At 41.8% G+C, this 27003-nt stretch overlaps 1 protein-coding gene across 9 annotated transcripts in view; it reads left to right on the top strand.

The window, feature by feature from the left end:
* Window positions 1-27003, top strand: part of USP7 (ubiquitin specific peptidase 7) — an 84214-nt gene that overhangs the window by 42399 nt on the left and 14812 nt on the right. For all 9 annotated transcript variants that reach the window (XM_083414085.1, XM_083414089.1, XM_083414082.1 and 6 more), the window contains 16 exons: window positions 898-1002; window positions 6614-6812; window positions 7950-8088; window positions 9621-9709; window positions 10147-10255; window positions 16477-16607; window positions 17896-17950; window positions 19444-19524; window positions 19626-19716; window positions 20413-20495; window positions 20661-20770; window positions 22232-22388; window positions 23736-23880; window positions 24134-24264; window positions 25547-25681; window positions 25799-25900. In XM_083414085.1, the coding sequence (XP_083270211.1) occupies window positions 898-1002; window positions 6614-6812; window positions 7950-8088; window positions 9621-9709; window positions 10147-10255; window positions 16477-16607; window positions 17896-17950; window positions 19444-19524; window positions 19626-19716; window positions 20413-20495; window positions 20661-20770; window positions 22232-22388; window positions 23736-23880; window positions 24134-24264; window positions 25547-25681; window positions 25799-25900 (1862 nt within the window). The remainder of the gene's footprint in view (window positions 1-897; window positions 1003-6613; window positions 6813-7949; window positions 8089-9620; window positions 9710-10146; window positions 10256-16476; window positions 16608-17895; window positions 17951-19443; window positions 19525-19625; window positions 19717-20412; window positions 20496-20660; window positions 20771-22231; window positions 22389-23735; window positions 23881-24133; window positions 24265-25546; window positions 25682-25798; window positions 25901-27003) is intronic.

Consider the following 27003-nt stretch of genomic DNA (forward strand, 5'->3'; position numbering starts at 1 on the left):
GTGAGCGTGCTGAAGTCAGCCTTCCTTTAATCTTGAAAATCTTTACTTGAACAGGCTTTCTCTTGTGTTAGCACTGAAGGCACCATCATTGTACCATAGACCAGTGTTAACTTTGTATAGCTCTGTCCTGGGTGCTGAATAGGCTTTGAAGGCTAAATGTGTAATGTGAACTGGAGAAATGCAGCTTTTGAGACTTGTTTTGCATTTGTTGCTGGATTGCATTGCTGTGAGGAAGGAAGGAAATAATAAAAATGGAGCTTGACTTTAACAGTAATTCTTGATAAAATATGGAAACATTTTTGCATGAAGTTAGATAACTTTTAGTAGCATAGTATAAACAAAGTAATTGAGTCAGAAGCCTGCTAAAGGCTGGTTCTGACAGTGTTGTGGGCACAGAAGGTTGTATCTAAATAAGCTTTATTTAAAGTAGACCCATTGAGTTTAAGGCATTTAAATTAGTTACGTTCATTTGTTTCAGTGGGGCTACTCAGAATATGGTTCACATTTGATACAACCAAATGTGAAGAACCCAAAGTAAGATCTTAATTTATTTTAGAAGAAATATTAGCTTTTTACTATATTGCATAATTTTGCTATGTTTTAGATCTGCATACAGTGGTACCTCGGGTTAAGTACTTAATTCGTTCTGGAGGTCCGTTCTTAACCTGAAGCTGTTCTTAACCTGAAGCACCACTTTAGCTAATGGAGTCTCCAGCTGCTGCTGGAGCACAGTTTCTGTTCTCATCCTGAAGCAAAGTTCTTAACCCGAGGTAATATTTCTGGGTTAGCGGAGTCTGTAACCTGAAGCGTATGTAACCCAAGGACCACTGTAATTTGTCAGAACTACTGTCAAGATCCAGGTTACTGATCTATTTCTGTTTTCCTTATCCCAATAAGCTGGAGATGCTGATGATCCACCAAGAATTACTCAAAACCCAGTCATCAATGGGAATGTAGCAATGGCTGATGGTCACAACAACACAGAAGAAGACATGGAAGATGGTGAGTCATCCCTTCTACTTGCTTTGATGCGGGTGGGGAGCTCGCTTGTTTTTTTCAGTGAGTAGTATATCCATTTGATGGACCTGAAAGGCTTTTGCATCCTCATGTATGTATTTGGGAGACATGGTAGAAGTTTACAAATCAACGTATAGTGTAGAAATAATGGATATGGAGTTTTTCCTCCCTCTCTTGTAAGACAATAACTCAGGTCATCTAATGAAACAGGACAAATGAAAGATTTTCTGCACACTGTTCATTATTTTTTATGGAACTCATTGCTACAGGATGTGCTGCTGATGGCTAGTGGGTAAGAGGGCTTTAAGTTATGGCAGATTCATGGAGGACAAAAAGGCTGTCTCTGTGGTTTTGCCTGATGACGGCTACATGGGACCTCTGCGTTTAGAAGAAGCATGCTTTTGAATACCATTTTCTGGGGAGCAGTGGCAGGGGTGTGTTTCTGTGTGTGGCCTTCCTGAAGACTCAGATTGGCCAGTGTGGGAACTGGGGTGCTGTACTAAATGGACTTTTGCTGTGATCCAACTCACTTTATGGCCTGTTCTTTCACAAGTTGTTAAAAGTATTGTGCTTTTTGCCTAAGATTGGCAAAAGGGCTTTGCTTTCCAGTAAAGTATGGTTCATTGGGCGGGGTGGTGGTGGTGAGTGGGATAACTAGCCGTGGCTTATTGTCTGTTTCGTGGGCCTTAATCATGTGAGCAATACAATGCAGGAAACCATAGCTCTGTCAATACTTTAAGCATCTGCGGGAATCTCCAGATGCCTTCCTAGATTACTTTGCAACTGCACCCGTGTTTTAACTGTAACCCAGTACCATGGGAATAAGTCAGTACGGTGGTCAGGCTGTCTTTTGCACCATTCAAATAAACGTATAATAACAAAGCTTCCTGTTTTGGGAAGCATTCCTTGTGGGCTGGGCCTGCCATGTTTGCTCTTTGTAGTCTGCATTTATTATATATATATATTACTAAAATTAATATTTCATTAAGCAAGACTTTGAAGTGGTTAATAGGTGGCTACATCAGTCTTGTATTAAAGCCTTTGTCTGGTAGTCGTAGGTGACAAAGAATTGGATGCAGGTGAGCACACAAAATTATATGCAGGTGAGTGAGCAGGTTAGTGTAGAAACTAAGTGGGCTGCCAGAGGACAAGGCAAAGGAGCTCTCTGATCATTTTCTTTGAGTCCCCAGTGAAGTTACCAATGTATGGGCCACCATGGCAAGGTTATCCTTGTCTGGCACACCAGCTGAGGTTGGTAAAGGTCACTGACGCATCTTGTGACAGCAGTGGATCTAGGAGTACCCCCAAACTGTCCACCAGCTCCTTCAGATGGAGTGCAACCACATCCAGAGCTGGTTCAAAACCCAGTTCCCAGATCTAGGAATCACCCATCCATAGGGTTTCCATCTTGTGGGGATTCAGACACATCTTTAGTCCACTTTAACTACGTGCAGTTTAATTTTGGTCATTCCTGGCCATCCCACCATTCAGCTTCATTGAATGTCTCTAGGCTCTAGTTTTATGTGAGATGTTGCTTCTTCAAAGTATCAGACCTCTGCAAGGCTTTTAATGGGCCCTTCTAAGCTGCCTGGCTGAGATGATCGCAAGGAGCATTGCATTGTAGTGGTTTGCACCTGCCTATCTGTGATAGGAGGACCAAGCATGCATTGATGGTTTTAATTCAGAAGGTGGTCTGTTTGACTCTTTTGGTTGAAGTGGTTTTGATTATGTTGTTGCATGCCACGCCAATCCCCAAGAGGTGCAAGATTCCAGGAGTACCTATGGTTTGTTTTATTTGTAATGAGGGACAGCAGAGACTGTGGTAGCTTTAGGATATATAATTTATTTACACATGGTATATACATGAACCTATGATGGAGGGACTCACAGCATTAACACCCCAAGAAGTTATTGCCCCCCCTCCCCTCTGGCTTTTGTCTTTCTACCAGACAGTTGAGGAAGGGGGCCCACCTATTTGCCCTCTGTCACAGAGCCACTTCCTTTTGCCTTAACAACCCCTACTTAGGGGGCCATTAGCAAGAAACTTGTCTGGCTATTCCAGCAGTTCAATTCCTCTTGGATCTAGGAATTGGAAGGAACTCCAGCATACAGCCTGCCCCCTCTCCCCACAAAAAGCTTGCTAAGATGATGTTTAATTGTTCTTATTTTTTTTATTCCAGATAGAACAATGTATTCATATTTAAATGAATTCACATAAAAATTAAGTACCAAAATCCACTTTAAAAAAACCTTATAACCAATTTAAATTCTTGCTTTACTGTTCTTCTTTCAAGTTGTCTTGAAGGCTCTATGGAGAAATTTGGTGTTTTTTTTTATTATTATTATGATAAATGCAACTTCAGGAAGTTTGCCTCTAAAGCCCGGGCTCATTGCTTGTGGTGTACAGTTTCCTAACATGGACCAGATAGCATCATAATCATAATCATTATTATTCAGTATAACTTGATTTCTTATCTTCCCTTCACCACAAGGTCCAAGGGTGGGTTACAGCAATTTTAAAATCAGTTTAAAACAAATTACAGTCAACAGAATAGGAGGATTATTATTATGGGGTCAATAACATATTAAGTGGATGGGCTGTGCCCTTCCTTGAGGTCACTCTCACTGCTATGCATAGAGAATGAAAGCGAATCATATAGAGTTAAAATGATCACTAACAATCCTGGGTGAGGTATGTGCCCTTCCCCATCACTTGTGACTTGGCTTAATTTACTTGGGTCACTTGGAATGATTAGCTGCAAGGGAGCTTTCAGCCAGTTCATTTCAGTTCATTCCTTGTGAAGCACATAAATAGGTTGGTCTAGACTCTAGAGCTAGTGGGACTGGGATGTATGGACTTCAACTGTTTGGCCTTTAAAAACTTCTTCTGGTTGTTATAATTTGATAACTTTTAAAATGGCTATTGCTGCTTAATCAGAGGTTAAGCCACCCTACTGAGGACAGCCATCACAAATGCCAGATGTGAATGGGCCATTACTCCCTCTGAAATAACTTATGTGAGCCAGTGTGGTGTAGTGGTTTAGAGCGATAGACTTGTAATCTAGGGAACTGGGTTCGTGTCTCCGCTCCTCCACATGCAGCTGCTGGGTGACGTTGGGCCAGTCACACTTCTTTGAAGTCTCTCAGCCCCACTCACCTCACAGAGTGTTTGTTGTGGGGGAGGAAGGGAAAGGAGAATGTTAGCCGCTTTGAGACTCCTTCGGGTAGTGATAAAGCGGGATATCAAATCCAAACTCCTCCTCCTCCTCCTCTTCTTCTTCTTCTTCTTCTTCTTCTTCTTCTTCTTCTTCTTCTGTGAGGCTTGAGTGTACTCCTTGATCCACCACTGTGGAGGGCACTTTGCTAGTGTTGGCTGGTATACCAGCTACAACTACTCCAGTGTTGGCCATTGTGAGAACAGAATGCTGGATTAGATTCTGGGCCATTGGCCTGATCTAACAGGCTCTTCTTATGTTCTTATATGGTTCTGGACCAGGGTATTATGAAAAGTCACCTCTCTCATTTCGCCCTGGTCACTTTGATCTATGAATGAAGGTTGATTGATGGTGCCACACACCTCCCTGTCAAGCCTTGTGGCTCAAATGCATGCTTTCAGTGTTGTGGCACCTGTTCTCTGAAGTTCTTTTCCTTAGCAATGAAGGAAGCCCCAACCAACATTATGTTTTTGACATTAGATGAAAACATTTGTTTTTTCCCAAGCCTTCCAGATCAGTTCATTTTAAAACTTCATCTTTTGATTCATGTTGACTTCCAAGTTTTTTTACAAAAACATTGGTTTATCATTTGTATTACATGTTATAAACTTTTTTGCACTGCTCAGTATTTTTGAGCAGTTTATAGATCCTGAAATAAATTTTAAAAATTGGAATACTTTGGCATTTTAAGAGGGAGGCTTTCAGAAGACGTTCATGGTGGCATAACAGCTTTGGTTTCACAAGTGAAAATCTGGCCTGGGGGAGTAACTGTGCCTTTACTAATTGAAATTCATTTGGGAATGTGTGTGTATGTGTGTGTGTGTGTGAGAAAGAGAAAGAGGGAGACCCCAGAGGCAGGGAGGAAGAGCGAGATTGAAAAGCTATGTAATAAAAGCTTGTCATTTGAAATACTTCTATTTGACTGCTTTGTTTTTCTGTGGCAAAAGACCATAATGGAATGCTGAGTTGGCTGTTGAAAATGCAAAAATGCACATTGATTTCATTTTGTGGCTGCTTATTGCATTTTTTTCAAATAACTTGAAACGAAGCTTCTTCTTTTAATGTGAAATGCCATTCAGTTCACCTCCAAACTGAACTCTGTCAAGAATGGATCAATGTTTACATTAAAAAGATAGAGCTGTGTTTATTTTATTATCAGGGGATCTGTGACTTTACATTTTGATGTTTTGAATCTGAAAATGAAGATCCCTCCCCCAGACTTTTTAGCAGCCTCTTTGTGTGAGAAGAATAAATGTTGCACAGTTTTTCATCACTGAACATACACAATATTCTCCTTGCAGGTGCTGTCAGCAACTATTAGGTACTGATTATCTCGTAACAGTAGTTATGCGGGTTCCTCTTTATCCTGTTTGTAAAAAAATATTTTGTACCAGAGGTTTCCCCATATCTAATTATGTCAAAGTTTAAAACCTTATGCATCCTGTATTTTATGCCCCCTTATGCTTTGTTGCATAATTGCACTGATGATGTTTTTGTTGTTGTTGTATACTTCTTTGTATGGGTTGTATATATTTGTAGTTGTATATATTTGTAGTTGTATATATTTCGTTGAGCTATTTCAAGCCAAATTTGGCTTACAGCTCAATTGTTATAAGCAAAGTAGTAGTGAAGTGTTTGTTTATTGTTGTTGTTGTTTTGCAGGGGGCGGTATATGCACAGTCCAACCATAAACTAGATATGTAGACTTGTTAATATAAAGCACTCCATAGCAGGGCTCCGGAGGCACATTTCCCATGGCAGGAAGTTCCAGAGTCTGGGTCCTGCACTACAAAGAAGTCCCTCTTTTGTATCCACATCAACTGGTGGTGGTGGGGAATTAATGATAATCTTAGTGGGCAGACAACTCACACAGGGAGGAGATGAACTTCTAGCATTTGAACTTGGAACCAGCCTGTAAGCCACTGAGATTGGCATGATAACAGAGGTGCATGATTCAAGTATCTGGCCCTGGTCAAAATTGCATTGGTACAAATTGCTGCAACTATAATTTTCAGCTTTCAAAGGCAGCTGGTGGTACAGTGTACTTTTTCTACTGCTTCCTTAGAATATGACGTTGGAGAGGGGACAAAGAAAGTTAGGTGTCAACTGCATACTGGTACAGTGCTCTCCAAATCTCTGCACCATAAATTCCCATTGTAACTAAAAATCAGAAATAAAATAGACAGTCTGTTAAAGACTTTATCCTTGCTCTGCAGTGTTCTTACTGTTTCTACATCTGACTTGTTCAATGCATATGGGGTGTTTTGCTGCTCAGATGAAATGCCACACGGTGAGTGGAGGCCAAGCACCTTTGGCCTTGCATGGGGACTGAAAGACCAGGCTGATTAATTTGCATTTAATTGATCTTTGGTATTTTGCAGACACAAGCTGGCGGTCGGAAGCAACTTTCCAGTTCACTGTTGAACGTTTCAACAGACTGAATGAATCAGTCCTAAGTCCCCCCTGCTTTGTACGGAACCTGCCATGGAAGATTATGGTGATGCCACGACTCTACCCAGACAGGCCGCACCAAAAAAGTGTAGGATTCTTTCTTCAGTGCAATGCTGAGTCTGATTCCACGTAAGATATTTAATACACTATACATATATTGACCAAATTAATAAGCTATTCAGGCTGGTATTTAATAGTTTTGAATAGTTAATAGGTTAATTACCAAATACATGAACCAGATGAGGATGCAGACTATTTGACCTTTCCCAACAAAAAGAAAGCAGCACGTGCTCAGTGACTCTATATACAGAGCTGATTTATTGAAGCATAAATTGGCTGCACTGTTGCATACTTACTGCTGCTTCCTTCTGGTGAGGTGCTGCCTGTTTGAATTCCCTCATGCATGAGCACAAAATGATCAGAGCATGTTGGAATGCTCTGTTGCTGCTATTTTGTTTTGTTTTTTGGTAAACAAAGAAAAGCTAAATGCAGAAAGGCCTCCCATAGGAAAAGACTAGAGCCTTTTTAAATTAAAAAAATGGGTAAATCAGCTAATTTTAATTAATAAACTTGAACATTACCAAAGCTGCTAGGCAGGGATTCCATTTGAAAAAGTTAACACAGGTTGAGAATTGTATGTTTTTTAAAAGTTGGTTTTAACATCTAAAGCTGATGTTGACTGACTCAGTTTACGTTGTTAAAAATCAAAGCTTACAGCCTTAATAAAACAGGGAATGGAAATAAGGTGACTACAGCAGATTTTTGTATACATGGGATTGGAGCACATCACTGAGAACTAGAAGCCACAATCTTGGCTGAGTGGGAGGCACAGTGGAGTTCATGTGTAACCTTTTGAAGGAGTCTCCTAACCCTCAGGTTGAGAATGCAAGCAAATAAACATTCAGAGAACAGAAGCATCTCCATTTGCTGTTTCTTAACCTGTAGTAGCAGAAGTCTTTTTAAAGTATTCCTACCTGCTTTAGAGGAGTTGTAGCATTCTTAGATAGCTATAGAAGAAAATGCACCGAGCTGGAAAAATTCCATGGTGAGTGAACACATAAAAACAGCTCTGTGAGAAACTGAGCCTCTACTCAAACTCTTTCCGTGATGTTAATAGTTTGTAATGGCTCTGAGAGCATTGAAGCAAAGTTTTTTTTTCTCCAGAGGTGGCAAGAAGTAAGGTAGGCTTGTTCAGTAAAGCACAGTTTATTAGCATCTTTTTTCTGCAGCTCAGCATGTCAACTGTTATCTCTTTAATTGTTGCAGGTCATGGTCTTGTCATGCACAAGCAGTGCTCAAGATAATAAATTACAAAGATGATGAGAAATCATTCAGTCGCCGTATCAGCCACTTGTTCTTTCATAAGGAAAATGACTGGGGCTTTTCCAACTTTATGTCATGGAGTGTAAGTAACAGCGTGTAGCAGCGCAAGAGCCACTGTGATGGTTATGAATAAGTGACTAGTGGGGTGCCACAGGGTTCTGTCTTGGGCCCGGTCTTATTCAACATCTTTATCAACGACTTGGATGATGGACTCAAGGGCATCCTGATCAAATTTGCAGATGACACCAAACTGGGAGGGGTGGCTAACACCCCAGAAGACAGGATCACACTTCAAAACGACCTTGACAGATTAGAGAACTGGGCCAAAACAAACAAGATGAATTTTAACAGGGAGAAATGTAAAGTATTGCACTTGGGCAAAAAAAATGAGAGGCACAAATACAAGATGGGTGACACCTGGCTTGAGAGCAGTACATGTGAAAAGGATCTAGGAGTCTTGGTTGACCACAAACTTAACATGAGCCAACAGTGTGACGCGGCAGCTAAAAAAGCCAATGCAATTCTGGGCTGCATCAATAGGAGTATAGCATCTAGATCAAGGGAAGTTATAGTGCCACTGTATTCTGCTCTGGTCAGACCTCACCTGGAGTACTGTGTCCAGTTCTGGGCACCACAGTTCAAGAAGGACACTGACAAACTAGAACGTGTACAGAGGAGGGCAACCAAAATGGTCAAAGGCCTGGAAACAATGCCTTATGAGGATCGGCTAAGGGAGCTGGGCATGTTTAGCCTGGAGAAGAGGAGGTTAAGGGGTGATATGATAGCCATGTTCAAATATATAAAAGGATGTCACATAGAGGAGGGAGAAAGGTTGTTTTCTGCTGCTCCAGAGAAGCGGACACGGAGCAATGGATACAAACTACAAGAAAGAAGATTCCACCTAAACATTAGGAAGAACTTCCTGACAGTAAGAGCTGTTCGACAGTGGAATTTGCTGCCAAGGAGTGTGGTGGAGTCTCCTTCTTTGGAGGTCTTTAAGCAGAGGCTTGACAACCATATGTCAGGAGTGCTCTGATGGTGTTTCCTGCTTGGCAGGGGGTTGGACTCGATGACCCTTGTGGTCTCTTCCAGCTCTATGATTCTAAGTTTTGGACTAGAAAATCCATGTTCAAATCCTCACTCAGCCATGAGGCTCACCAAATGATTCTGAGCAAGTCTCTTTCCTACTTCCTTTATTTCTTCCTCTTAGCCTAACCTGCCTCACTGGGTTGTGAGAATAAAACAGGTTCATAGGTTGGAGAGAACTGTGAATACCTCCTTGAGATCGTTTGAGGAAGGGTGGGATAAAGAATACAACGCAATGTAATTGACATTATGAGAAAGAAGTCCCATGTTAAGCTCTCAACTGGTGGTCCTGCTCACATAAATTGTGACGAGCAGTGATCTTCCTCTCTGAATATATATATATATATATATATATAGCGCAGGAGACATTCCTATATCATTCAGACTCACTGTTAAAAGTTAGTGTGCATTTATAGACTTCAGGTTTTAAGAAAAGAGCTTTCAAGATTGCCAGTCATCAAAGTGATGTTAGTTAGGCCTTCTATGTGATTTGATTTTTAATGTTCTTGTCAATTTTACTTTTTGTAGGAAGTTACTGATCCAGATAAAGGCTATATAGAAGATGACAAAGTAACTTTTGAAGTGTACGTTCAAGCTGATGCTCCACATGGCGTGGCGTAAGTGGCTTATGATCTTTTGACTGGAACAAGTGGTTGGATTGTGGGTCAGTAACCAAGTTTCTTAACAATCTTTGATATCCATTGTGAATTTGGTAAGTGTCTTGTGTTCAGTGTTCAACAAATCACTTCACATTACTGTCAACTTCTAAGCAGCACCTGCTCATTTCGTGGTTTAGAATTCAGTCCGCCGTGCAGTCTTTCTTCAGAAGGTCTTTGAAGAGCATACTCAAAAGGATAAAATTTATAAACAGATTTCTGAATACATGGAACAAAATTCTAAATATTCCACGATGGATATATCGCCTTAATGACCAGCAAGGTTGTGTTGGTGGATACAGCTTGGTTCCACAATAATTGTCCATTGTATTCACACACTGGGAATACATTAATTTGTGTGTGTGTGGTTCTTGTAACCCAATTCATGGTTTTTATAGGTGGGATTCCAAGAAGCATACAGGATATGTAGGACTGAAGAACCAGGGAGCAACCTGCTATATGAACAGCTTATTACAGACATTATTTTTCACAAATCAGCTACGAAAGGTAAACCAAAGTTTTTGTGACTTCCTTGTTGATATGCTCCTGAATTGCTGTGGGAATATTAGGAGCGACCCTCCATAGCTGTGCAGCCTAACGTTGTTACACTGGAGATGTGCAGGATGCTATAGGCGATAATCCATGTTACGAATGCAGCTGGTAAATTATTCTGTAGTAGCTGCTTGTCCTGCCCTGCATCTACAACTTGCTGCCTGAACCAGCACCCACAACCACACCAAGGAAACAGCACCACAGAGCCATTCCAGGTGCTAGGAAGCAGCCTTGGCAGCAGAGAAGACGATAGAGATGGCAGGCCAGTGGAAGGAAGAGGTAGAGTAGCTTGATCTCTTAGTTGGTTGTAGTTGCCACGGAGTTCATCCTTGTGGCAGAGAAAACCTCTGAGCTAGCAAATGCCAGTTGCCGTTTTGAAGTTCGGGGCAGCCTCAACTTCAAGCATTCTCTAATTGTAAATCCATCTTGTAGGTCACCTGCATTCTGTTTCTTTGTAACTTGTGCCTTCGGGCTCCTCAGTATTTCTTCCACATGCCCCACCCTAGCTGATACCTATCCGTCTGAACATTATTATTCTACCCAATGGTTAAGTGTGCATGAGATTTTACCAAAAGGTAATAGTCACTAGCTATCTCCATTGCTGTTGCGAACAGCTGCTTCTTGTGTGCAAAACCTGCCTGAGGTACCATCAATCCTTTTGGCAATGAAGAGACACTCGAAGGGTTTTCTTCTAGAACCCCAGCAGTCCTTGAAGAAGAGGAGAAAACTTGCTGCTGCTTACTGTGGCTTATAGGGATTAAATGAAGCCATGTTCTCATGGCCTGATGCAAGAGTGGATCAAATGCCCCATTGAAATCACCAGGTTGTATACAGTTAAGTTAGTTATGCCCATTAATTTAAGTGGGTCTACTCTGAGTAGGACTAGTACTGGATACAGCTCCTTGTCTGTGCCCATCATCTCTCTTTTTCTTCCTTCCGCCTACAAAAAAGGGCCCTGCTGGATCAGAATAAGGCCTATTTAGTCCAGTATTTTGTTCTATGGGGCCAGCCCCCCCACTCTGGGGTTAAGCATGCAACTGATTCTAACAAATTACTACTGTCTATGGTGTCTAGGAGATGAATGGTTCATTCTGGAGGTAGCACTGTCTGCTATGATCATTCAGGAGTGCAGCGAGCAAAGTGTTTGGCCTTTCACTTGACCTGATTGCTCAATTCATAGTCTTGCAATAAGCTTAAATTTTTTTAAGTAACTTCCCCACCACCCAGCTATTCAACTTCCTTGTCACAGTGTTTTAGTTGAGCAATGAATGTGCTTTTCTTAGGCTTTTATGCAAACAACCACCACCTGTTACTGCAAAGAGTGGTATCTTTTGTCTCTTCCTGCCTTTCTGGTTCTTTTATGGTCATTCCCTAAGGGAGGCTTCTCTGATATTAATACATTCCTGATTATGATTTCCTTTTAGGTTGGTCAAAGAAAAGAACTCTTGCTTTCTCACTTTTGCTTCTCCTTGCCACTCTCAATTTATATCAGGCCCTACTTTGTGTGCCCATGTTTAGGGTTCTGCAGGGTGTGAATGAATTAATGAATGAATCTTTATTTGCGTCAACCATCAGCCATAGCCATAAAACAACAATAAGGTAAAGGTAAAGGGACCCCTGACCATTAGGTCCTGTCATAGACAACAATACGATATACAAATAATAGAAATAATTATATAAAATTATATAAAATACATTTTAGGGTTTTGAATCAATAGTCAAATAATGGATCTTATTCTGATGGCCCCAGGTAAAAACACTGCAGCCTTTGCTACCACCTGCTCATCTTGATCTGCCAAGAGAAAGAACACTGTAGCCTTTCTCAGAATGGATAAAGAGGGGTGATATTCTCGTTCCTCTAGTTTTTATAAAGAGTGCAAGCCAGAAGGGCATGCACCACCGATTCAGTACTGCCATCTCCACAGGCACATAAGTGTTTTTCATGTCTGTTGGACTCGTCCCTCAAGTACAGTCGAGGACAATACATTCAATCTTGCAAGAGTAAAAGCGCGTCTATATTTTAGAATTGCTAGGTTATGCAAATAGGGTGCCAGAGAGCCGAAATGGGAAGGTGGAAAATATTCATACCATGTGCAAAATTTCCTTATTGTGGCCAAGTTGTTCTGATACTCAGTATCATTTAGGCGCTGACAAATTAGACTGTTTGCTTTACTCACCCAAAGTAGCCTTTGTGGTGATAAAGCACAAGAGTGAAGTTTTTGATAGACAATTTTAGTCCAGGCACTCTTGTGACAATCTTGAAGCCCTAGGGATAGTAGACTGGGGGGATTTGAGTTTACGCAAAGCCAATAGTTAAGTGTTCTACTCAGATCCGCAATTCTACTGAGGGAAGATTAGCCTCTTGGCGCAATGAAGCGTTTGGGACACAGGGTGGCACAGATAAAATTTGCCTTAAGAACTTTGGTTGGACAGCTTCCATAGATACAAGGTGAGTGCCTGTCCAAATCTGAGCCCCATATAATAACTCTGCTAGGGGTTTAGGTTCTGCAGGGTATGATGTTGGCCCAGTTTACTAAGGATCTCAAGTCCTTTAAAAGCAAGTTTTTAACAAAGAGCTGTGTGAGGATACTGAAGCTCACCTGGCAATTTTACTCTACCACCCAGAGAGAAAATTGAGACTTTGCAAAATCAGTTCCATATGCATTCTGTATTCCCCCCCTCCCGAACCGATATAAAATTGTGAATGACATACAGTCCAAGTTGCCAAGAGAAGTTGCAGTTTCAGAACCTCCTTTTTTGACAACCCTGCCAAATAAATTATTTTGTTACTTTGCATTTATGCAGTGATTTCAGTTGCTTTTCTCCCCCAACCCCAAACCCTTTCTTTGTACCATGCTAAATTCAGGCACCTACTTTGTATTGTTTAGGATTTCCATTCATAATCTGCTAGTTATAGAAGCAGATTTGTTTTATCACCTAAACCAGCCCCTAAAGTTTTTCAGCTCCTGTTAACTCCCCAGCTTCTCTCTACTTCAGTGGTTTAATTTCGCTATGTAGCAGGTGGGTCAGAACTACTCTTCATCTCCCTCCTCTTCCTATAGCCTCCTTTGTCTCTATTGATACCAGCCATTTTTTAAAAAAACTTGCTCAACTTCCTACCATTGATGTGGTCTTGTTGGCTGGGTGTGCCCCTTCCCCTTTTCCCCTAGGCATATCAGCCTGGCATGTTACTTTGCCCACTGAAATATCAGCAGGCTTTGTACTGAGGTATTGAGATGGAACCACAGCTCAGTGGTAGAGTGTTTTGCTTGCAGATGATGCCAGGTTGAATCCTCACCATCTCTAGGTAGGACTGGGAATGTTCCCAGTATGAAATCCTGGAAAGCCACTGCCAGTAAGTATAGGCAGCACATAGCTAGATATACCAGGGATCCTGGCCCCTAAGTTTCCTATTTGTTTCCCTTTTATTGGCTGCTTGTCTTCATTCTTCAAGGGTGTATTTCTATTTTTTTTCTTTTACGCGCTTGTAATATGCCTTGCTATTCCTGTTCTTAGTCTCTCCTCATCCTAATCTTGTATTAATCCCCCAGAGTTCTACTTTCCTTTCTTGTGGTCTACTCATTTGTCACTAGCAGCCTTTAACCCAGTGTTGTTTGTTATTCTAAGAAACCAAAGAGACTGTGCAGTTTTCGAGTCAGTGGTTAAAATCAGGATAGTCTTGAAAGGTTAATTTTGCCACCTTGAGCAGCCAACCCTGCTCCTTGATCTCAGAAACCTTCATGCAAACTTTGGTTAAAATAGGGTCCAAATGCATATCAAACACACATTTCCAAAATACATAGCAGAGTCTGTAGCCATTAAGTGTACTATTTATTTATTGCAGTTAATTCTTTCGGGATGCAATCCTTCCAATAATAATAATAATTTTTATTTATACCCCGCCCTCCCCAGCCAAGGCTGGGCTCAGAGTGGCTTACAAGCAATAATAAAAACAAGTTAAATAATTACAACTTAAAAACAAAATTAAAAATACAACATTAAAATATTGAAACATTAAAATATTAAAACGTAGCCTCATCGCAGGAGGAGAAGGAAAAGAAAAAAGAAAGAGAGGGAGGGAGGGAATCAAATTGGCTCCAAGTCAAAGGCCAGGCGGAGCAACTCTGTCTTACAGGCCCTGCGGAAAGAAATCAGATCCTGCATGGCCCTGGTCTCATGAGGCAGAGCGTTCCACCAGACCGGAGCCAGAGTTGAAAAGGCCCTGGCTCTGGTTGAAGCCAATCTAACTTCCAAGGGAGTTTAGCAGCATAACATGGCCCTTGTGATGTCAACGTTTTCTGCACAGCCTTGGATTGCATTAGTCTCCTTTTCGGACTTTTCTACACAAGCTGCTCTCCTTATTCCCTCTCTTGTGCATTCTGTGTTTTTAGTTTTCTCCCTCACTCCTGTGTCACCAGTGAATAGTTGGAACTATTCCCCTGCTCTTCGATTAAGTCACCCACACAATGCAGCCTTTTGCCATGTCACATTTTAATCCCTTTAGGGCCCTTTGTCTAAATTCACTGATGTTCTCAGTCCTTCCCAGTTGAATGTAATCTGAGAATTGAATTGGTGTATGTTTCCTCCCTCTTTCTGGCGATTAACAGATAAGTAAAACCCATTTGACCCCTTTCTTGCATGCTTTTAAATGGGCATACTGTCAATCACGTAGGAAGCTGCCTCATACCAGCTCAGACCATTTAACTTAGCATGGTCAACACTAGCTGGTAGTGGCTTTCCAGGGTTTCAGGCAGTTTTTCCCAGTTCTTCCTGGAGATGCCAAGGATTGAACCTGTGACCTTCTATGTGCAAAGCAGGTGCTCCATTACTGAGCCACTGCCCTTCCCTTCAGGAACATAGGAAGCTGCTTTGTACTGAGCCAGGTGGGAATGTCCCCTCAATGACTAGAAGATTCCGTCTCTTTTCTGCAATGTGAAAATACCTAGTCTTGAAATTGAATTATGCATTCTCTTAGCCCTAGCTAAGAGTGATGCAGTATTACCTATGGCAAATGTTTCCCTAGAATTATACAGTCCAGTATGTAGCTGGATCCTCGGGTACTTGAACCACTGCATCATTGGGAGCTGGAATATTTCCCTGGTGTAGGGAAATGCCCAAGATGTTGGATCTGTGTATTGAATTGAGACAATACAGCGATAAAAATTGTGCTGTTGTGCATAATTCCAGTTCTGCAAGGTGCTGAACATGATTTAGAGGAAACTTTACTGTGTTGTGTGTCTGGTAGCAGATTGATTAGAGTCAGGCAGGACAGGACCTAGGACAGTTCCCATTACATGCTCCCACTCTCGTTGTAAATTGCTCTGATAAGGGTCTGAACTGAGATGGGCACAAAAATAGTAAAGCCGTCCTGCCGAGTGTTGACCAAGACCAGCCTACCCTTATCTGGCCAGCTTGGTGCCTTGCACTCCAGCATCACTTGATGGTCTTCAGTTAAACTTCCTCTCCTCAGAACTTTACAGGTGAGGGTTGACCTGTGGAGAGATGATGAGGATGTGCATTCTGGTTCCTTGTTTGAGAGGTCTGAACTCACCTCTAATTTTCAGAGGGTTAATCTGGTGCCAAGATTAATTCTTCCTGCAGATTGTTCTTCCTCAGGCTAGCTTGGGGTCCATGCCATCCCTAAGGGAGAGTTGTGCTGTATAGTGGTTACCTCTGTATTAGAATTGCTCTCTGAAACATCTGGAGTTCTGGGCATGACAAATTTCAGATATGTTTGGAAAGGATGGGGGGGGGGGGAGAAGAGAATACTAAGGGCAGTCTTTTTCAGGGACATCCCTCCCTCCAAATAATCTGGTGCAATGCCATAATGGAAGGTTCATTTAAATAAGCATCAAATGCCAAGTCCCAAACAGAATGTAGGCTGGCGGTTAGCTTGCTGTGATGCAGCAATAGTTTGGGCATCTTGAAAATTAAGCTGTCAGTCTGATTTGAGCAACTGTTCCACTGTAAGCAATATGATGAAACTGCTGGATATTGCAGGGCCTTCCGCTCCCCTTTAGTGTCAGCAGAGTACATGGGCAGATTATTCAAATATGTTTTACTGATGTTGGCCTGTCTGACAGATTTTTGATCACGATGAAATGGATTAATAAATACAACCATGTGAGCTATGAGACCCTTTTCTGTAGTCCTAATTAAATTGGTTTCTTTTTTAGGCTGTGTACATGATGCCCACAGAAGGAGATGACTCATCAAAAAGTGTTCCTTTAGCATTGCAGAGGGTGTTCTATGAGCTTCAGCATAGCGACAAACCAGTAGGAACTAAGAAGCTGACAAAATCCTTTGGGTAAGTGCTGCCAAGATATCAGATGGCTCTTCATGGCTGGCCAGTTTCTTAACCAAAGATTCTCAGCCTACTTCTTCTCAGAAGTGGCTTTCACCATCTGTTAAATGAACCAAGACTGAGTATATTAATTGTGGTGAAGCCGTCCGTTCCTGAGAGGCTCTTGCTGAAGGGGATCCTGCCATTGTTTGCATGCCCCGACGGAGCCTTTTAGTATAGCAAACCCTTCCATGTGCATTTTGCCCACCATTTTGTCAGGAATCTATGGGGAGGGATCATAGCCCAGTGGTAGAACACTGAAGCCCTCAAGTTCTGCCCTTGGCATCTGCAGTTAAAAGTATCTCAAAGAGGTGGTTCATATTCTTTATATGCTGCCCAGTAACAGAAGATCTCTAGCCAACTTAGAGTTTAGGAAAACCACAGTAATGGAGAAGACTCTCTGACTGACACCCTGGAGAGATGCTCCCTGTTGGGGTGGACCAGGCAGGAGTGGGGAACTGGATCTGGCTGGCATGCCAGATCCGTGAGCCTCCTCCACACCCAAGGTCAAGTTTATGACAACTGGGTGGGAACACCCACCCACCTGTTAGTCTCCTGATGTCATAATGATGTCAGGCGATAAACACCTTTTGAAGTTTGAAGTAGATTACTAGGCAGTTACAGCAACCTCATTTGAAGGTGCGCTCCCAGTACCGGTCAGTACCAGTGTGCTTTCAAAGGGGATTGCCCCATTAGTGCAAAACAGTTTGCATTGAAACCCCTTGCTAAAATGGGTGGTGGTGGTGGTGCAAAATGGGGAGCCCCGGTTTCAATGCATACCTCTAATGGCACAAGCCTGTTTGGAAGTGCTCTCCCACCAACAGTCAGGTGATTTTTCAAAGGGAAATCAGGATCAATTTTTCTTTGAAAGAAAAGTTTGTGCCAGTTGTGCTAAGCCTTTAAGCCCAAGGGCTGCATTAGCTATTAGGCAATCTCCCCACTGCAGTGCTGGGCTTGCTTGAGATATATGCAGATGCACTACACACACACACACACACACACACAAATATGGAGTGGCAGGCCATTTGAAATGGTAGTCGTGATCTAGGTCACAGGTTTTCTGCCCGTGCTTCATGCACTTACGTGTCCACACATGAAAAGAATGGTTCATTCTGGGATTTCGTAAGTTGCACAGTCTTTCTTAGATGGGCTTTTTGTTGGTGTACAGCACAAAGTATATTTTTAATAACTTCACAATTGTTTTCAAATGTGGCCATTTTATAAGTGCCTTTTTCCCCACTATTTAATAAAGATGGGAGACGTTAGACAGCTTCATGCAACATGACGTTCAGGAACTATGTCGAGTGGTATGTATTTCCCCTTTTTCTGTTCAAGATTAGCATAGAGTTTTGTTGCAGTTATGCATATCATGTCACTCACAGGGTAATCCAGAGGGAGGCTGCTCCACACAAGCCCCACTGAAATGAACAGAAGTTGCAGAATATCTCCTGGTTTGGTTAGGCTGTGCAAAATTGCTTCTTGCTAGATTGCACCCTAAATCATCTTTTACTTATACTCCAGGTTTAGTTAGAGCCAGTGATCAAATTTAATTTAATTTTTGAAATCTCAGCCCTGGAATTTGTGTAGGCATTATTAGTGTCCAGCCCTATATGTGCAGAGTTGTGTTTCCTGCGCCTAGAGGAGGAATATCTGACAGGGGGGAAACCTTAAATTTTAGAACGCCTCTGAGTAGGGTCTCTCTATATTTCTGTGTTAAGAAAGTGCCACCCTGAGGCATTCAGGACCTTTAGCTAGAATTAAAGCTAAACAAATAATTATCTGTTAAGAAAGCAGAAGTAGCTTGAAGTGTCGAGAGGGTGATCTGAAAGCACTGTAGTTTGGAGGCAGTAATGGCCTGGATGAGGACCAAAAAACTGAAGTTGAAATCCCACTTGGGTAACACTGTGGATTGGGATAGCCAGTCTTGGAATTAAGTGGATAGCCTGTCTTGGGTGGGATTCTTCTCCCTTAGAAGGGCAGGTTCATAGCTTGGGGGCACTCTTGGATCTAGATCTGCCGTTGGCTTCAGTGGCACAGAGACCCTATATTGGGATACAGTTGTTGCTGGCTAGAACAGCTCTGGATGACTGCAGTGAGGTTTATACCTAAGGCTACCTTTGAAGACTGCTTGGAAGCTGCAGTTAGAGCATAATATGGCTGCCAGAATTTTGACTGGCATAGCCAGCAGGTATCTCATAATACCAATTCTGACATATTTGCATTTGTTGCCTGTATGCTACAGAGCCCAATTCAGTGTGTTTGTATATAAAGATTTAAATGACTTAGGATCCCAAGTACCCGAAGGAACTCTTCTCCCTATTGCAACCAGCCTGTGTTAAGATCTGTAGCAGAGGCCCATCCCATCACTGGGTGAAATACATGGTGCCACAAATGCCAGTGTTGTTGACCTTTCAGCACCAGTTAAAGTTGTACCCAGAATTTTTAAGGATTTTGTTTTACTCCCAGCTAGCTGTATCCTAGTTATTAACTCGCTGCTCTGTGAACAAGTCAGTTGGATTTTAATTCATGTTTTAATTGCTATATTTGTATTATTTTTGTATGTCATGCTATTTTTTGGCGGTGTTGTAACCCCTTCCTGGGAGTCATGACCTGATGGATGGGTGGAACAGAAATGGAACAGAATAAAATAAATGTTGCAGTGTTGCTGGAACTGAGGGGAGGTGGGCCAGATCTGGATTGGAGAGCAATGGGAGCCCCCATGCCCCACCCAGCTTCATTTAAAGGGTATATAAATTAAATAAATGTGTGTTTCCAATACAAACTTTCTGCTTTCTTTCAGTTGCTTGATAATGTTGAAAATAAAATGAAAGGCACCTGTGTAGAAGGCACTATCCCTAAATTATTCAGGGGGAAAATGGTGGTATGTATTTGGTTTAAAAGCTAACTTTGAGACACTGTTTGTGTGTGTTACTTTTGTTGTTGGTATGCACTGATATCTCTCTACCCTATTTTTGTTTGCAGTCTTATATCCAGTGCAAACACGTAGACTATCGTTCTGAACGAATAGAGGATTATTACGACATTCAGCTAAGTATAAAGGGAAAGAAAAGCAGTAAGTATATAGTTTATAAATCCATGTGGTTTAGATAAGCCCTTTTTTTCCTGAGATATTCAGTGCCTGCTATATGTTGTCTTTTTGAGAATCAACCCTAACCCACCCCCCAAAAGCATCAAGTTCAAAGAACCTGAGGGGCATTCTCCTTCCCTTTGGGCTTTGGCTTGCTTGAATCTGTTGCCCTACAAGCACCTTTTGTGCTGGTGCACCTAGTCTCTGCTGTGAGGCATGGGACCGGACAGTGGCATCTGGGTAACTTTTAAATATCTGATTCTCTAGAACTTTTCAACCTGACAAGCGGGTTTGCTACGCTTATTTTTCCTTGGAGATATGTTGACACCTGAACCAGGTTGTACCAATTCAGTTAATGCAGTCTTTCTCTTGCCTGTGTTAATAGTCTCCCCACATGAGCAGGGTATGAGCCTGCAACCAAGGCTCCTGGCTGAGATTTCTCTCCAGTTACTAATGCCTGAATAGGTCTAGCTTCCACTGACTGATTATGGCAGATACAGAGTTGAGCAGGGCTGTTCATCCTGGATCTTCATTTTATTTGACCCGCACTAGTGTCACCGCACAACTGGGGTCTGGGGACTGTGCTGCGTGCTTGAATGTGGTATTTCTCTCTTCCTGCACATGGACCCTCTGTGTGTGATTGGTAACACCTCCTTTCTTCGTACCCCTTCTCTTTTTCAGTATTTGAGTCCTTCATTGATTATGTTGCTGTGGAACAGCTGGATGGGGATAATAAATATGATGCAGGAGAACATGGTTTGCAGGTATGCTACTCCTCATGGAGGTCTGTGTGATAACAAATGTTTTCAGGATAGTCCTGCATGCTAAGTATCATGTTGGTAGCCTCAGTTCTGTAAGTAAAGTTATTGTTTCAGAGGGTTCAGAGGCATTCCACCATTAATGCAGATGTTTCTTTCTTTAACATGCAGGAAGCAGAAAAAGGTGTAAAGTTCTTAACGCTGCCACCAGTGTTGCATCTACAACTCATGAGGTTCATGTATGATCCCCAGACTGACCAGAACATCAAGATAAATGATAGGTAATCAATATTGTGTTGTATTAAAGCCAAAAATTATATACCTGTTAATGCTAAATTCTTATCAGAATTCTAGCTTGCCACATTTAAAATTTATTCTGAAAAGCCAAAGAACAGCAGCAACACACAGCCCAAGGTAACAGTGATTCCAGAACGTTGACTTAATTTTGCAGTCTTGTTAATTATTGTTTGTAATCTAATCATTGTGTGTAAAAGGATTTATCTTCAGGAAGCATGGAGATAAATCCTTTTTGCCCAGCATTTTTTCCAAATTCTTGTTGTGTACAACACTTAGACACATGGAAATTAGTGGACATGACTAACTGAGGCCCAGGAATGTAAACTGGTCTACTTTGAGGAGAACTTCAATCAAGAACAATGCATAAGTACAACACATAGATGTTAGATAGTTCACAGTGATATTTGCATTGATGTTATGAAACAGGTTTCAGATGGAATATGTCAGCTGCAATTCTGTGCATACATAGATAGGTCTAGAATGAGTTGAGGACTCCCAGTGCTGGCACAAGGTGTGTCTTGCCATCTTGTGCCCCTCCATGTTTTATGAAGATAGGTAGCTGAGTGGCAGCATACATGTTTTGCATGCTGAGGGCCCAAAGCTCAATCCTTGGCATTTCTAGGTAGGGCTGGAAAGCTCCTTTGTCTGAAACCTTAAAGAGCTGCTGCAAGTCACTATATACCAGGGTTGGGGAACCTGTGAGCCTCCAAATGTTGCTTGACTCCCAGCTCACATCATCCCTGGTCGTTAGACATGCTAGCTACAGGGAATTGGAATCCAACCTCATTTGGAGGGCCACAACTTAGACACCCCATCCCCCAGTATGTAATAGTGAACTTGATGGACTTGCTTGTTTTGATATAAAGCATCTTCCTACACCTGTCTTTCTCACCTTTGTCAAATGGGGTAAAGATATTCAGCTTCACTCTGCATGCCTTCTGCAGGCTGCTGCTTTAGCTGTTGCAACGCTAGCAGAAGCTAATGCAGTAACAGCTAAAGGTTGGGATGGGGCAGAAATCAGCACAAATGGACACAGAATTAGAGCCAATGTGGGGAAACATCCCTGCAGCATTGTGTCTATGCATTTTTGCAACGCTGAATAAAAAGTCATTCATCTGCTCTTGGTTCTCCACTCCATCTTTGCGTGCAGTTATTGGAAACAAGAGTCTAGTCTCAGAACCTACGAAACTACTCCTTGAACCACGACCTTTGGCAGCACCCCATAGGATTCTTCCTTTGATTGCATAAAGTTTTGTGCCAGTAAAATGTAGCACCTATGAGCCCAGTCAGTGCAATTGATGTCCGAAATGATGTACTTACAATTTTTCAACCTTTTCTTGTTCCAAGAGTTGTTTGTCAGCATTCATTCACAAAAATAGTTCTTTTTAAAAATAAAAAATAGCCACATGTAACACACTCTTTTCCCCCCAAAAAATGAAAAACAGGTTTGAATTTCCAGATCAGCTGCCTCTTGATGAATTTTTGCAAAAAACAGACCCTAAGGATGCTGCAAACTACATACTTCATGCAGTGCTAGTTCACAGTGGAGATAACCATGGTGGACATTATGTCGTTTACTTGAACCCTAAAGGGGATGGAAAAGTAAGTAATGAAAAAACAGCCAACCTTTTAAGTATAGCTCCATGAAGATATTCTAGTATCCTTTTAAAAGCCTGCTTAAAATCCTTTAATAGAGCAACTTTGAAACCTTAGCTTAAGGTTTTTGTTACAATATAGGCTTCTAAGAAGGAGAGTCTACTCCAGAGAAAATGTACAGGTCAAGTTCCACAAATACATGGCATGGTTGGCTCACCTTTACTTCTGCTGGTGGCCTCTCCTGCCTCATAGCATGTTACTCTGGAGGGCCCCTTATATTGGGGCAGGGAGGGTGCACTGTCAAAGACAGTGGGAAACCGCAAAATCTCTGTGTAAGCCTGAGCATTTTGCTTCCACGCTTACTGCTCTCCAGAAAATACTGCTTACTGCATTTTGTATTCTGATACGGCCTATGACTAATATAGAAATAAGACTGATCTGGAGCTTTAGGGCAGGAATGGGGAACCTACTTCTCTCCAGATACAACTGGACTCCAACTCCCATCATCCCTGATAACTGAAGCTTATAGGAGTTGGAGTCCAACAACATCTGGAGCCACAAGTCCCCCCATTTCCTCTTTAAGATAACTAACTGCACATTGGTAGCATTTGATTGCAGTAAGCTGAGAGGAGGACCAGGGTTATGCTTGTTGCAATATGAAGTTAATCTTGAAGGCATATTTATGTACCAGCAAGTCAGCTAAAGGAAGCCCAGCCTAGCATTTTTTAGACTTCATATCACCCACCTGCGTTCTGTGTATCAGCTGAAGAACCACAGTGAAAGAAACGCTACTTAAATTTGTGTTTTTAGAATCTCAAGTTATATTTCTCTTCTGCTTCATTAAATTCAACTTAAAGCTATGCTTCTGGGGGTGGTTTGGGGGAAATTGCAGCTTAGTGCTTTGGAGAAAACAATGATGGCTTTTGATGTAAGATGGCACACTAACTTATATTTCTCATTTAAAGAAAACTTTAATTGTTTTGGTTTTCCATTTGACGAGTTCTGTGAGGTATGCCACATTTACCATTTTAAAAGTGGGAAACTTAAGCTAGGAAGGAGACTTTACTGCCCGACAGAAGCAAGGCCAGCTCTCTTGATTGGACCACGTCACATATAAACTGATTTCTCTTAATTAAGGCTTAAGGTTGACTGAGGTTTCAGGAAAGTTTTGTAATTTGAATGACTATTTGAATAGTTCATTTTTTGTACTATCAGTTTTTAATATTGCATCCAAACCAATATCATGTTCTTCCAAGGAGATAGATATGCAATTTTAAAGACATTTTAGGTTAGATTATACATATGATGCTTAACTCTGTCAAATGTTGTTTGTTTGTTTGTTTTCCTTTACAGTGGTGTAAATTTGATGATGACGTTGTATCTAGATGTACAAAAGAAGAAGCAATTGAGCATAACTATGGAGGCCACGATGATGACCTATCTGTACGGCACTGTACCAATGCATATATGTTGGTTTATATCAGGGAGTCAAAATTAAGTACGTATCTTTTCTTCACTTCTGGGTAGCACCAGGGATCATCTTTCAAAATATACAGCAGACATTCACAATTAAACTCCCAAGTCTGTATGCATGCAAACCAATGATGATTGGTTGAGCTGGGGTGCAGGAAGGATAGTGTTTGCATGAATATTACATATCAAAAAATCAGGGTTTTCATCGTGCTTGCTGCTTTTGTTTGGATGACAGTATTTGAAAAGGCGCAATAATTGTCACACTTCGTATGTTCTAGGTGAGGTTTTGCAAGCAGTCACTGATCATGATATTCCTCAGCAACTAGTAGAACGGCTGCAAGAAGAAAAAAGAATAGAGGCTCAAAAGAGAAAGGAGAGGCAAGAAGCCCACCTCTACATGCAAGTACAGGTAAGCTTTGCCACCCCAGGATCCTTTGCCTGGAAATACATACCAGTTCCTTTTGCATTATTTGTTGATAATGTTCACATTTGTATCCCACTGTATATGGATGTGAGTTAGGTTAGTCTGAACAAAAGCAGCCCAAGGTCAGCTTCATGGTGTTTAAACCTGAACCTCTCCAGTCAAAGTCCAGCACTCAGCTACCTGGTGTCTTGTGCTGATAACCACTTAGAATCCTATTTTGGCATTAAGTGCTTTATAATGAATAAGAAACTGTGTCCAACTCAGTTATCCTCAAAGAGTAGAACCATTGAAATGAATGAACCTCAGTTAGTATTCTCCATTAATTCCAGTGGGTACGCTCTGAGTAGGACTATGAATGCCACCTTCTGCTCCAAACTGACCAGTGTTGTTGGGTTTAAATTGTGGCGTGGCCAAGAACATCACCTGTTTTGTGTACTTGCCATTTATAATGGCTAATTGTACATGACACTCTTTTTCCAAGTTCCCAAAACAATGTATATAGATTCCCTCTCAATTCCTTGTGATAATTTTTATTAATATAAGTTAACATTATTACTCTATCTTACGTATGTGGAGCTGCAGCTGAAAGAGAGTGACTTGCCTATAAGAGCTTAGATGTCAGCCAGGGACCTCTAAGTCACAGTTCATGCTTCGAACCACAGTAGTACCCCAGTTTTCACTGCAGATGTTTGTACACTAGCTTGCACTGTTACAATTGTAGGATGCCTGAAAATTTCAGCAGAACTGCCTTGGCAGGGAATCCTTATGTTTGCTACAAGAAATAACCACTTTGCGGGCTGGCCTTCACCGCATATAGCCATAGGATTGTTAGACTGCAGGATGTTCTTACTGAGCAGTATAAGAGTCCCTTGCTTGAGCCTTCTGTACTAAGCAGAAGTCATTGAAAACACATGAGCACAGCTGTGATGCTGGAACCCAAACTGGGTATTAATGTTGGCATAGGGAAACCTGGTCCTTTTGTGCTACTGCTAGGATCCTCACACTGGGATTTACATGGGTCGGGGGCATGCCATGATCCTATAAGTCAGGTGTGGAGAAACTTTGGCCCTCCAAACGTTCAGCTCTGCAACTCCCATCAGCCTCAGGAAGGGACGATAGGACTTGTAGCTGAGCTACATCTGGAGCGCCAAAAGGTTCCTCAATCCTGTGGCGTGGTAAGGCCTTGAAGAAAAGAGGCTAAGCGTCAGTTGTGAACTCCTGCAATTGCTTGGCGATTTCAATAACAAATCATGTTTTGTAATTTCAGATAGTAACAGAGGACCAGTTCTGTGGCCATCAAGGCAACGACATGTATGATGAAGAAAAAGTGAAATACACTGTGTTCAAAGTGCTGAAAAATTCAACACTAGCAGAATTCGTTCAAAACCTGTCTCAAACAATGGTGAGCTTTCTGTGAGAGACCTTAGCCAATCAGTTGTGTTACTTTTTATGGAACCGATTGTAATTCTGTAATGACTGACCTCTTTCTAAATGTCACCCCCCACCATCACCTTTGTAGGGCTTTCCACAAGATCAGATACGGTTGTGGCCAATGCAAGCCCGAAGTAATGGGACAAAAAGGCCAGCCATGTTAGACAACGAAGCTGATGGCAATAAAACTGTGAGTGTGCCGTGGTAGAGGGGATGTTAATTCTAAATTATGTTGTAGCACTTATGCATTGAGCAGTAAAACATGCACCAGTGAAATAAGAGATTCTTTTTCTTAATACATGTCAGTGAAGTCCTGGTTGAATGTTTAATTCTTTTGTAACTCAGGTCCTCCAGAAAGTTAATAATCATTTTATAGCCTCTTGATAATAGGGCAGCGTTTCCAGACCTTCAGTAGAATGGGATGTAAGGAATTGTCTCATCTGGAGGTTGGCAAGATTGCTGTTCAGATGCCAGAAAGGCATGGCTTGTTTTGAAATGTTAGAACACCTATCCTTGCCTCAGTGCATTCTGATATAGGGGTGAGGGTAGAGGTGGATACTCAGCAGGATCTAAACAGAGCCAAAACATGGATCTCATTGTAGAGATGTACTTCACTAGGAAAATGCTTTATAACTGCCCCTTTAGATGGATGTAGTGAATGGCGACAACTTCTATAGCTTTGAAAGGGGGTTAGATAACTTCACAGATTAAAAGTTACTAGCCACATTGACTTTGTTCTATCTCCACCCCGGGAGGCAATATGCCTGTGAATACAGGCAGGGCCTCCCCACTTGTGTGTGATCAGCACGCGCACTCCCACTGACAGACGCACCATCTTTAACGCCAAAAAGAGGCGGGAGCAGAACAGGGGAATCCCTACTCATGCACATCCTGGTATAGAACCTCAGTATAAGTGGGGATTCCTCTGTACCAGTTGCTGGGAATGTTAGTTGGAAGAGAGTTGTGGCATGAGAAGGGGTGTGTGATTGCACACGTCCCATAAGTATCCGTTTGGCCACTGTGAGACCAAGGTGGTAGACTAGATAGGCCATTGGCCTGATCCAGCAGCCAGGCTCTTGTCACATCTCTATATTTCAGGGCACCTTGATCAATGACTCCGGCAACCTATTTGCCCAAAAATTATTATTATTTTCTCTAAGCAGCTGTGGGGCTGATGTAGGCATGTTTGTTATTGTCATCTTTTTATCTCGCCCCTCCTCTAAGTAGTCCACAGCAGTATTTCACACTTTCAAACAACCTGATGCCACTATAACAAATATATACTGAATAAAG

Source organism: Podarcis tiliguerta (assembly GCF_965153285.1).
Source record: "Podarcis tiliguerta genome assembly, chromosome: 14".
NCBI lineage: Eukaryota > Metazoa > Chordata > Lepidosauria > Squamata > Lacertidae > Podarcis > Podarcis tiliguerta.